At 38.5% G+C, this 12,811-nt stretch overlaps 2 protein-coding genes across 5 annotated transcripts in view; one reads left to right on the top strand and one right to left on the bottom strand.

Moving 5' to 3' along the window:
- The window catches only part of LOC110451377 (dnaJ homolog subfamily B member 9-like), a 24,229-nt gene extending 22,921 nt beyond the window's left edge, over window positions 1–1,308 (top strand). Inside the window, exons 7-8 of one of the 2 annotated variants that reach the window (XR_002463067.1) lie at window positions 503–924; window positions 1,145–1,308. Coding sequence is in view for 1 of the 2 variants with exons in the window: in XM_021499357.1 (XP_021355032.1) it covers window positions 503–525 (23 nt within the window). In the remaining variant the exon portion in view is untranslated. Of the gene's footprint in view, window positions 1–502; window positions 1,048–1,144 lie in introns of those variants that run through there. The other variant, XM_021499357.1, reaches the window with a different exon arrangement.
- A 6,944-nt stretch (window positions 1,309–8,252) lies between these two features.
- The window catches only part of LOC110451355 (dnaJ homolog subfamily B member 9-like), a 15,853-nt gene continuing 11,294 nt past the window's right edge, over window positions 8,253–12,811 (bottom strand). For 2 of the 3 annotated variants that reach the window (XM_021499335.1, XM_021499328.1), the window contains exons 5-7: window positions 10,505–10,726; window positions 9,626–9,690; window positions 8,253–8,499 (exon numbers count right to left, since the gene is read on the bottom strand). In XM_021499335.1, coding sequence (XP_021355010.1) covers window positions 8,489–8,499; window positions 9,626–9,690; window positions 10,505–10,726 — 298 coding nt within the window. In that variant the 3' untranslated portion in view covers window positions 8,253–8,488. The remainder of the gene's footprint in view (window positions 8,500–9,625; window positions 9,691–10,504; window positions 10,727–12,811) is intronic. The other variant, XM_021499342.1, reaches the window with a different exon arrangement.

The following is a 12,811-nucleotide window of genomic DNA, read 5'->3' as shown; positions in this document are numbered from 1 at the left end:
CAGTTAGGAGTAGATAACATCGGTAAGCCAGGCAGTTAGGAGTAGATAACATCGGTAAGCCAGGCAGTTAGGAGTAGATAACATCGGTAAGCCAGCCAGTTAGGAGTAGATAACATCGGTAAGCCAGGCAGTTAGGAGTAGATAACATCGGTAAGCCAGGCAGTTAGGAGTAGATAACAACTTCGGCGTGACACAGCAGTTTGGTGTTACGGCATGGTGCTGATGTTTTAATACATGGACAACGCAGTCCTCAGTCTCAATATGCCAGTTGAAGTTGGATGTATGAAGAAGAAATGCTTAGATATGCACATGCACATGCAAGCCCAATAGACCATCAATGATTGTAAAAATATTTTTCATTAAACAAAAGAATTACCGGTCGGAACTTTATATTGATTGTATCAACGTATTTATTACCTACACATATCAGCTGTAATGTTGTTTTGCTGGGTAGTGTTATCATGACTCTCCAATAATGTCTCCATTGTTTTTTTAATTTTAGGTTTTTATGGAACTCAATATTGATATATAAAACTCCTCCAGATGGACCAATTCTCCGGATGGACTACTCCAGATGGACCAATTCTCCGGATGGACTACTCCAGATTGACCAATTCTCCGGACGGACTACTCCAGATGGACCAATTCTCCAGATGGACCAATTCTCCGGATGGACTACTCAAGATGGACCAATTCTCCGGATGGACTACTCCAGATGGACCAATTCTCCAGTTATGTGATATCTATATACTGTCAATGTTGATGAACATTGTACTGTAAAACAAGTTTTGTAAATCAGGTCTGGTGAAGGTTGTTTAAATTAGGACAGTTGTACATCGTTATAAGGATAGTGTTAACAAGGTTACATAACTCACATAAAGGTCGGGTACCGTGTGTTAACAAGGTTACATAAATCACATAAAGGTCGGGTACTGTGTGTAAAGTGAGGACTGATGATGGTTACATAAATCACATAAAGGACGGGTACTGTGTGTTAAATGAGGTCTGATGAAGGTTACATAAATCACATAAAGGACGGGTACTGTGTGTTAAATGAGGTCTGATGACGGTTACATAAATCACATAAAGGTCGGGGACTGTGTGTAAAGTGAGGTATGATGACAGTTACATAAATCACATAAAGGTCGGGGACTGTGTGTAAAGTGAGGTCTGATGATGGTTACATAAATCACATAAAGGTCGGGTACTGTGTGTTAAATGAGGTCTGATGACAGTTACATAAATCACATAAAGGTCGGGTACTGGGTGTAAAGTGAGGTCTGACGACGGTAACATAAATCACATAAAGGACGGGTACTGTGTGTTAAATGAGGTCTGATGAAGGTTACATAAATCACATAACGGTCGGGTACTGTGTGTACCCCCAGGTCTGATGATGGTTACATAAATCACATAAAAATCAGGTACTGTGTGTAAAGTGAGGCCTGATGATGGTTACATAAATCACATAACGGTCGGGTACTGTGTGTACCCCCAGGTCTGATGATGGTTACATAAATCACATAAAGGCCGGGTACTGTGGGTTAAATGAGGTCTGATGAAGGTTACATAAATCACATAACGGTCGGGTACTGTGTGTAAAGCGAAGTCTGATGATGGTTACATAAATCACATAACGGTCGGGTACTGTGTGTTAAGTGAGGTCTGATGACAGTTACATAAATCTCATAAAGGTCGGGTACTGTGTATAAAGTGAAGTCTGATGATTGTTACATAAATCACATAACGGTCGGGTACTGTGTGTACCCCCAGGTCTGATGATGGTTACATAAATCACATAATGGTCGGGTACTGTGTGTTAAGTGAGGTCTGATGATGGTTACATAAATCACATAATGGTCGGGTACTGTGTGTACCCCCAGGTCTGATGATGGTTACATAAATCACATAACGGTCGGGTACTGTGTGTACCCCCAGGTCTGATGATGGTTACATAAATCACATAAAAATCAGGTACTGTGTGTAAAGTGAAGTCTGATTACGGTTACATAAATCACATAAAGGTCGGGTACTGTGTGTAAAGTGAGGTCTGACGACGGTTACATAAATCACATAAAGGTTGGGTACCGTGTGTAAAGTGAAGTCTGATGACGGTTACATAAATCACATAAAGGTCGGGTACTGTGTGTAAAGTGAGGTCTGATGACGGTTACATAAATCACATAAAGGTCAGGTACTGTGTGTTAAATGCCTTGGGCTGTTATTTTGCAAGACAGGTACATAATCTTCATCAACCCTAAATTTAAAAAGGTTATGTTCCTATGAATCTGATTTTAATTTTGATTGTATGTAAATATCTAATGGTGACTATGATGTACAGTAAAAATACAATACAAGTATTATAAGATAATTTTAAGCCTGATGATGAGTTGAAATATTAAACTATTTGTTTTTATCTATGTTTTATCGTTATATTTTAGCACATTTTTATCACACAATGTACTGTGTTATCCAGCGAATATACCCATGTCATGCTTTTTTGCGTATTAATCCATGTAATCTTGATTATGTGATAAATTGGATGTTACTCTGTTTCATTCCATATGAAATTTATGAAACTTGTATCAAAATGGGCCTGAATTGCTCACCTGGTATTATTAATCTCGCATAAATAATCTTAAAAGTGGACTAAAATACAGCTACAGGTAGAATATCAGAGTTTGATTCATATTAACCTATTAAAAGATTTAAACATATGACACCTGTGACCTTGAATGTCGAACAAGGACATAAGATTGAACATAAAGTCGTCCAACCAAGCATGTTTCTGGCAAAATATCACTATCCTGGACCTTTTGGTTATACAGAACAAGTCATTTAAAGATTTGAACATATATTGACCAATGTGACCTTGAATATGAGTGAAGGTCATTCATTTGAAAAAAAACTTGGCAGTCCTTAATCCCAAGCTTTATTTTAGATCACTTTTAAGGCTACAAGTGTAAGATTTATACCAGGTGAGCGATGCAGGCCCATTGGGCCTCTTGTTCAGAAGTAGTTTTAAAGGTTTAAAACATATTTGACTCCTGCAACCTTGAAAATGGTTGAAAGTCATTTGTTTGAACAAACTTGGAAGCCCTTCATTTTAGCATGTTACTGGCCAAATATCATCACCCTAGGCCTCTTGGTTATTCAGAAGAAGTCGTTCAAAGGTTTTAAACATATTTGACCCCTGTCACCTTTAATATATGTGAAGGTCATTCGTTTGAACAAACTTGGTAGTCCTTCATCCTAGCATACTACTGGCCAAATATCATCATCCAAAGACTTTTGGTTTTTGAGAAAAAAATGTTTAAAGGTTTTAAAGATATTTGAACCCTGTGACTGGGAAAATAGATGAAGGTCATTCATTTGAACAAACTTGGTAGCCCTCCATCCCAGCATGTTATTGACCAAATATCATTATCCTATGCCTCTTGGGTATTCAGAAGAAGTTGTTTGAAGGTTTTAAACATATTTGACCCCTGTGACCTTGAAAATGGGTTAAGGTCATTCGTTTGAACAAACTTGATAGTCCTTCATCCAAGCATGCTCTTGGCCAAATATCATCATTCAAAGCCATTTGGTTATTGAGAAGAAATTGTTTTAAAGGTTTTAAATATATTTGAACCCTGTGGCCTTGAAAATAAATGAAGGTCATTTGTTTGAACAAACTTGGTAGCCCTTTATCCCAGCATGTTACTGGCCAAATATCATTATCCTATGCCTCTTGTGTATTCAAAAGAAGTTGTTTTAAGGTTTTAAACATATTTGACCCCTGTGACCTTCAATATAAGTCCAGGTTATTTATTTAAAGAAACTTTGTAGCCCTTCATCCCAGCATGTTACTGGCCAAATGTCATCACCCTAGGCCTCTTGGTTATTTTCAGAAGAAGTCATTCAAAGGTTTTTAACATATTTGACCCCTGTGACCTTGAATATAAGTCAAGGTCATTTATTTGAACAAACTGGTAGCCCTTCATCCCAGCATGTTACTGGCCAAATGTCATCACCCTAGGACTCTTGGTTTTTAACATATTTGACCCCTGTGACCTTTAATATAAGCCAAGGTCATTTATTTTTAGAAAATTGATAGCCCTTCATCCCAGCATGTTACTGGCCATAAATCATCACCTTAGCTTTCTCGGTTCTTCTTCAGAAGTTGTTTAAAGGTTTAACAATATTTGACCCCTGTGACCTTGAATATAAGTCGAGGTCATTAATTTGAACAAACTTGGTAGCCCTTCATCCCAGCATGTTTATGGCCAAACATCATCACCCTAGGCCTCTTGGTTATTCAGAAGAAGTCATTCATGGATTGTAAACATACATGTATTTGACCCCTGTGACTTTGAAAATGAATGAAGGTCATTTATTTGAACAAACTTAGTAGCCATTCATCCCAGCATGCTTCTGGCCAAATATCATCACCCTAACCCTTTTGATTACCGAGAAGTTGTTTAAAGTAAAAAGTTGACGCCAGACGGAAGCTGCATCATGCCAGTCTGAATCCCTTCACCGAAATTTAAATAGTCTTGTAAAGATTTACCCATCTTCTCTATACTACATCAGAAAACAACAAACACATGTCGGGTGCAGTAAACAGAGTTTAATGAGTGTAGCACATTCGCATATTACATATACAATCAAACCCTTAATACAATATACTCACATCCTTTTCCCAGTTCACTTTCTCGTACTTTATAACAAGAGGCCTTAACGGTCACCTGATATATTTATACAGAGTTAATTTTGTTTTTTTACATGAACAGAAATATTATTCAAAGTGACAAAAAACAATAAAACCACCTTATTCAATATCTAGCATACAGATTTAAAACTGAAAAGTATTTGAAACTAGCACCTCTGAATCTAAACAAGGAAAATGAAGATATTTTAGCACACTGACTCCTTTGGGTCCCACCCTACAGCCCTTGGAGGTAGGGCTGGCACAAAAATGTCAAAGTATCAAACTGTCAACTCAGTGTTATAATTCCAATCAAGTTATTAACATGTAATATTCAAAGTATCATTTGCCATTATAAACCATAATAAATTCTGCCCCTCCTTCCCCAGGGGGTAAACATGAGACCCTAGGGTACTAAACCTTAAGACCCTTCCATTTATGAAGAGTGTTTGATTCCACAATATCTGGGTCTTTGAGAAGAAGATTTTTGAAATTTCAGTCAAAGCCCCACCCATCAGCCCCGGGAGGGTCAGTCAGTGCTGATATGTGCATACCATCAAACTGCTATCCAATACTGATAATGCTAACCCAAATTGAATTACTTCCAATGGAAATTAAACAAATGTTGGTCCAAAATGTGATTTCCCTATATAAACTATAGTAAAGTTTACCCCCTCCCCAGGGGGAAACGTGAGACCCCAGGGTCATGAAATTCACAATTTTGGTAAAGCACCTTAAGACCCTACCATCTATGAAGAGTATTTATTTCTATCGTATCTTGGTGTCTTGAGAAGAAGATTTTTGAAATTTCAGTCAATTCGACCCTTTTTGGCCCAACCCATCAGCCCCTGGGGGTCAGTCAAGACTTATATGTGCAGATTATCAAACTGCTACTTAATACTGATAATGCTAACCTAAATTGAATTACTTCCAATGGAAATCAAACAAATGTTGGTCCAAAATGATATTTCCCTATATAAACTATAGTAAAGTTTACCCCCTCCCCAGGGGGAAACGTGAGACCCCAGGGTCAAGAAATTTACAATTTTGGTAAAGCTCCTCAGGTGACCTAAAAAATCCTATCTGTATAGCAGATATCGAAACAGTTATCTAAAAAGAAACCAAGCAAGCCACCCAACCTTCAACCCTTCTGTGACTTCAGGAGGTGCACCAGACCTGAATGCTTAGGCTTCAAACATTCTGGGATTCTACATAAACCTGTACTGCTTCTAACACTGCCATACGGAAACGCAAACAAAACTGATCTAAACCTAATCAAAACTTAAAAAATTCTTTAAACTTAAGTTTGAAAAATATTCCAGGTAAAAACAAATTATTACGTGTTACTGTGACCAATGCGTTAGAAAAGTGGCGTACCTACCCGCGTACCATTGCACCCCCACAACAAAGCACAAGCCAACACTCTGATTGGCTGACAAGATCTGACTCGGTCCACACGTAATTCCACCCCTGACTAATACGTACCGACAAGACAAATAATTCCCGCTATTACATCGAAACGTGGGAATATTTTATTCATGTCCTTTTTCAGGCCCTGGCTGCCCTTCTGTCACCAACTTAATTTATAACAAACTTCATAAATAGTTTTGGAGAAAACAATGTTCAGGATGACGGAATCATAGTCAACAATGTTCCACAATACATGTATGTAGCGATAATACAAAAGTGGATTGAAGTACATAGCATAACAAATATTTGAAAATCACAATAATTTCAGAGATCTTTAGGAGAAAGGTTTTATTTCCAAAACGAAACTATTCCACTGAAATGTTGTGAAACAAAGAAATATCACTCATCTTATAATTTCTCAATTTTCATATGAATATTTTGGACATTTCAATCGCAATATAACAAAAAAAAAATTCTCAAATGGTAAACATACATGTTTATATATATAGAAACTGATGAGATCACTAGTGCTCATCAATGTTCAACATAACTCATACATTTCCCTCCATATATATCACACAAAAAAATCATTATGTCCAATTCTGCCAAATAAAATCTCAACATATATTTGTTTTCAAGAGAAAATTTTGGATGTTTAAAGGATTGACTTCTTAAAGAAAATGATTATGCTGATTTATATAATACTATTTAACACCCCTAGGTAATCTGAGTAGACTCTACAATATATTCATCTGGATGAGTCAATGATGGTCTACAGTGGTGAAAGGGTTAATTTGAAAAATCATTTCTTTATATATATATATGTTACATCCAGGATGTCTAGATATGTCTAGGTATGTTATCAGTTGACTCAGTCCTCCTCCGGGATGTCTAGGTATGTTATCACTTGACTCAGTCCTCCGCCGGGATGGTTAGGTATGTTATCAGTTGACTCATTCCTCCGCCGGGATGTTTAGGTATGTTATCAGTTGACTCAGTCATCTGCCGGGATGTTTAGGTATGTTATCAGTTGGCTCAGTCCTCCGCCGGGATGTCTACGCATGTTATCAGTTGACTCAGTCCTCCTCCGGGATGTCTAGGTATGTTATCATTTGACTCAGTCCTCCGCTGGGATGTCTCGGTATGTTATCAGTTGACTCAGTCCTTCGCCGGGATGTCTAGGTATGTTAACAGTTGACTTAGTCCTCCGCCGGGATGTCAAGGTATGTTATCAGTTGACTTAGTCCCCCGCCGGGATGTCTAGGTATGTTTTCAGTTGACTCAGTCCTCCGCTGGGATGTCTAGGTATGTTATCAGCTGACTCAGTCCTCCGCCGGGATGTTTAGGTATGTTATCAGTTGACTCAGCCCTCCGCCGGGATGTCTAGGTATGTTATCATTTGACTCAGTCCTCCGCTGGGATGTCTAGGTATGTTATCAGCTGACTCAGTCCTCCGCCGGGATGTTTAGGTATGTTATCAGTTGGCTCAGTCCTCCGCCGGGATGTCTGGGTATGTTATCAGTTGACTCAGTCTTCAGAAGGGATGTTTAGGTATGTTATCAGTTGACTCATTCCTCCGCCGGCATGTCTAGGTATGTTATCAGTTGTCTCAGTCCTCCGCCGGGATGTCTACGCATGTTATCAGTTGACTCAGTCCTCCTCCGGGATGTCTAGGTATGTTATCAGTTGTCTCAGTCCTCCGCCGGGATGTCTGGGTATGTTATCAGTTGACTCAGTCATCTGCCGGTATGTTTAGGTATGTTATCAGTTGGCTCAGTCCTCCGCCGGGATGTCTGGGTATGTTATCAGTTGACTCAGTCCGCCGCCGGGATGTCTAGGTATGTTTTCAGTTGACTCAGTCCTCCGCTGGGATGTCTAGGTATGTTATCAGTAGACTCAGTCCTCCGCCGGGATGTCTGGGTATGTTATCAGTTGACTCAGTCTTCCGCCGGGATGGCTAGGTATGTTATCAGTTGACTTAGGATGATGCAGAAGAAGACAGTAAAATCTGTAGGTATGTTATCAGTTGACTCAGCCCTCCGCCGGGATGTCTAGGTATGTTATCAGGTGACTTAGTCCTCCGCCGGGATGTCAAGGTATGTTATCAGTTGACTTAGGATGATGCAGAAGAAGACAGTAAAATCTGTAGGTATGTTATCAGTTGACTCATTCCTCCGCCGGCATGTCTAGGTATGTTATCAGTTGCCTCAGTCCTCTGCCGGGATGTTTAGGTATGTTATCAGTTGGCTCAGTCCTCCGCCGGGATGTCTGGGTATGTTATCAGTTGACTCAGTCCGCCGCCGGGATGTCTAGGTATGTTATCAGTTGACTTAGGATGATGCAGAAGAAGACAGTAAAATCTGCCAGGAAATGCTTCTAGCAAAAAGGATGTCAGTTTTCATCTGTAAATTAAATCAATATTTTTAACAAGAAGTAAAACATCATACACATACGTAACAGTCTGTTAAAGGGAGCACACACCTAGTAAACATAGCACCCCAGCAACTTCACTCTTTTCTACACAAGATTTTACATTAGAAAATTTCTAGAATGGCAAAATTGTCTATACATAGGAGACTGTGACTGTGACCATTAAACACTGAAATGCAAACAGGTTCACAGCAGTCTAATGTTAAATCAAAATCTGTACTAAATTGCACTGGTTAGTTATAACTCAAAACATTTTTGGAAAGAGCCAAACAGTTTCAGATTGAAAAACGGTATTTAAACGAGTATCATTTCATAAAGCCGAGTGTACCTTATATTCTAACATAAGACATATTTACATTAATAGGAGGTATTATCATCACCCAAATAGACCAAAGTTGCTGGAATTAATATCGTCTATGAACAGGAGTACATCGAAAAATATTGCCAATTCCATTTTTAAAGCGAATGAGATGCAGAACAATACTTTATTTAATCAGGAGTAATGTCCGCCCTGATGTTGTGAAACCTGCATTTAAGTATGGAATGTCACTGTTTTTACTTCATTATATATTTATTTAAATTTAATTCTTTGTACCACTACATAAATCCTTGTATATGCAATGTATTCATGGCACAAAGATATTTGTGTCTATTGCTGAATAAAGAACATTAAAAGCAGGCACGGTAGTCTAGTGGTAGGACGCCGTGCTCATGACCGAAGGGTTGCCGGTTCGAGTCACGGCACGGCACGGCACGGCACGGCACTGTGTTGTATCTTTGAGCAAGATTCTTTACTCTACTTGTTCCAGTCTAATCAGCTGTAAATGAGTATGTGGTTGGGCAGTGCTAGAATTGTAGAATGCTAGATGTGAGCACCGAAATGGCAGCACCGGCTGTATGCTCCCCATGGAGTTGAGAAAGATATTGGCTGGTTGCAAAGGCCCTTTAACCACGGATAATAATTTGTGAACCGCTTGGAGACGACCTACGAACTAGGTTGTGATAAAGTAGTATATAAGAACCTCAAATTATTATTATTATTATTATAAAAGACTACAGAGGAAATTCAAATATATGTAAAAATATCCTATTACTTACATTGTTGTTGCCTTAATTTAGCCAGTTCTCTTCTCTCTTGTATACGCCTTTCTTTTCTCTTTTTCCTGTGAAAACGGAAAAAACCCAGCCTATAGTAATAAGTCTAACTAAACCAATATATATGCAATAGACTTCAGAAACCAGTTTCCTTTCACAAGAAAAAGTCCATTTACTGAGTTTGGCATAATAATTTCAACCAAGTTTAAATTATATCCTATTAAAAACAAACAAAATATAACCAAAAGTGCTATTTCTCTATAAACTATGGTTAACTTCTCCCCAGAAGTGGGTGACCCAGGGTAATCAAATTCATAACTTTGAAAAAGCACCTCAATACATTTCCACCCATGAAGGGTATTGATTCCAGAATATCTGGATCTGAAGAAGAAGATTATTGAAATGTTTGCCGATCTGACTCCTACCCCTCCATATTATTCATTATTTTGGTTCCCCTTTGACCATGACACCTTCCTACATCATTTCATTGAAATTTGTTCAGTGGTTTTGAGAGGAAGTCAAAAATGCTAATAAGTTTATGAAAGATGGATGACGCATGACGACAGACGACAGACGGATGTCAATAGCTAACATGAACGATCATGCGAGATAAAAAGCCATCGTAATGATCCATTCTGCTTTAAACCAGAATATATTTTTAAACATACATATGACTGATTCTGCTTAAATGGAAATAGAGTTAATAAACAAATTTTAACAACAACTGGTGTCTATGTCTCTGGCCCTACTCTTAATCATACCTTAAGATGATTTTTGTGAATAAAATTGTTAAGGGTACGTAGTTATTTCATGATTAACTAATTTCAGCTCTTGGCAGCCATTTTGCATACTTTAGGCACTGAGGTAATTTACTTAACTTACACAGAATGAAATTTCATAATTGATCCAATCTGCATCAAAACAACTAATACGCCTGTGAAGATGCCAATATCACGCCACATTTTTTTCTGTTTTGCCATAGCATCCCTCTCATTCATATGGTGTGCTTTCCTTTTGTCAGTGGCTTCCTTCCAACTCTGTGCTCTTCGCTGATGTCCCTGTTGGAAGTATACATCTTCATATGGATTCCATCCCTCTCTAAAACTTTAAACAAGAAAAATGTTGTCATCAAATGCAAAAAAGAATCATCAATAGGGAAATCAACTTTGAAATGTTTTAATATTGAATGTGATATAGTAAACAAGAGGACTAATGCAGGGTTCCAACTGTAGTGAGTAGACTGTAAAAATACCTTCCTACTACAGATATGGCAAGCAAATTCATGGAATTTATATCCCCCGCTTGCAGGACATATTGTAGGTTTACATTATTGAGAATAAGTTAAAACATGTGAGTATCGTGCTGTTGAGACAAAATGTAAAGTTTGAAAACTTGAAGAAGAAAAAAAAGGGCCTATACCTCATTGATTATCCGTAAATATGCACAAATCACATCAGTTGGCAAACTTAGCATGAGTTGGATGTGAATAAGGAATTTGGTTGAAACATCTTAACAATATCTACAGCAATTATCACACGGAAAACAAAGAGTGCCCAAGATGGGTGGAAAGACAGAGGAACACAAGCATTGTTATCAAGTTTGAAGGAATTTGGCTAATATTTGCTAGAGTTATTAAGCGAAAACTGCAGATAATGACGTTTTTCGTTAATCAAGGGGCCATAACTCTGCCAAATAGGAGAGTCTACTGAAAGCGGTCATCATACTTTGCCGAGCCCCTAAGGCATTTAACCCTGTGACCAAGTTTGAAGAAAAACGCTTAACATTAGTTGTAGTTATTGCACGGAAACGAAGCATGGCAGATACTGGCGTTTTTCATTATTCAAGGGGCCATAACTCTGCCGAATGGGGTCCGCTGAAAATGGTCATCAATCTTATCCAAGCCATGAAGGCATATAACCCTGTGACCAAGTTTGAAGAAAATTGGTTACTATTTGTTGTAGTTATTGCACAGAAACAGGGGCCTCCATTGAGTTGCCATTTTAACAGATTTTGAAATAAGTTATATGTCATATTACAGGGTGTAATTAGACAATACTTTAATTTTCATTCAACTATAAGCTTTTATAAACCTAGAAACCAATTTTTAACAATTTATGAAAACTACACCAAAGAATATGATAATCTAGCTGTACCTTTTCATAGGACCACAGGGGTCAAATCAACCTCATTCAATTAAGAAATGTTTGTTCTTCTTAATGTTTATGTACAAATTTTATACAATCCACTAAAGCAATTAGGGGGTATATATTAGTGTCTTAAAACAAAATATTAGATACTTTTCCTCTTTGGGGCCCTACCTTCCTTGCCCCAGGGGTCAAACAAGCCTCATTTATTTAAGAGATGATTGCCTTCCCCTACTGTTTCTTCAGACTTAATCTTCCCCTTTTGGGCCTGGCCTTCCTAGCCCCAGAAGTCGAACCAGCCTAATTTATTTAGGAAATGATTGCCCTCCCCAAATGAAGTTTCAGAGCAAATTTGGTTAAAATCGTCTCTGATGTTTCTTCGGAGATGTGTTTTAAAGCAAATTAACCTAAGATCCTCTTCAGGGCCCCACCCCCCTAGCCTCAGAGGTCGAACCCACAACATTTATTTTGGAAATGATTGCCCTTCCCTACTGATGCTTCGGACTAAATTTGGTCGAAATCCCACCTTGGATTTAGCAGGAGATGCATTTTCAAGCAAATTTAGTTAAGTTCCCTTTCAGGGCCCCACCCCCCTGGCCTCAGGGGTCGAACCTCATTTTTTTAAGAAATGATTGCCCTCCCCTAGTGATGCTTCAGACAAAATTTGGTTGAAATCCTCTCTGATGTTTAGGAGGAGATGCGTTTTAAAGCTAATTTAGCTAAGTTCCCCTTCAGGGGCCCCGCACCCCTGGCCTCAGGGGTCGAACCAACCTCAATTATTTAAGAAATGATTGCCCATCCCTGCTGATGCTTCAATTTAAATTTGGTCATTCGAAGGGGACACATAATAAACCTTGACTGATGCTCAAACTTCACTGCATGATAGACAATGATCCAATTATTCAGGCTTTGTTTGAATGAAATGACATATACAACTGTTAAATGGTGACACACTTGGAGTCTGGTGCTAGTCTAACTGACTGTTAAATGGTGACACACTTGGAGTCTGGTGCTAGTCTAACTGACTGTTAAATGGTGACACACT

Source organism: Mizuhopecten yessoensis, unplaced genomic scaffold, assembly GCF_002113885.1.
Source record: "Mizuhopecten yessoensis strain PY_sf001 unplaced genomic scaffold, ASM211388v2 scaffold641, whole genome shotgun sequence".
NCBI classification, from domain to species: Eukaryota; Metazoa; Mollusca; class Bivalvia; order Pectinida; family Pectinidae; genus Mizuhopecten; species Mizuhopecten yessoensis.
Note: the sequence above shows the minus strand (reverse complement) of the source record. Positions and strands in the feature narration are given on the sequence as shown.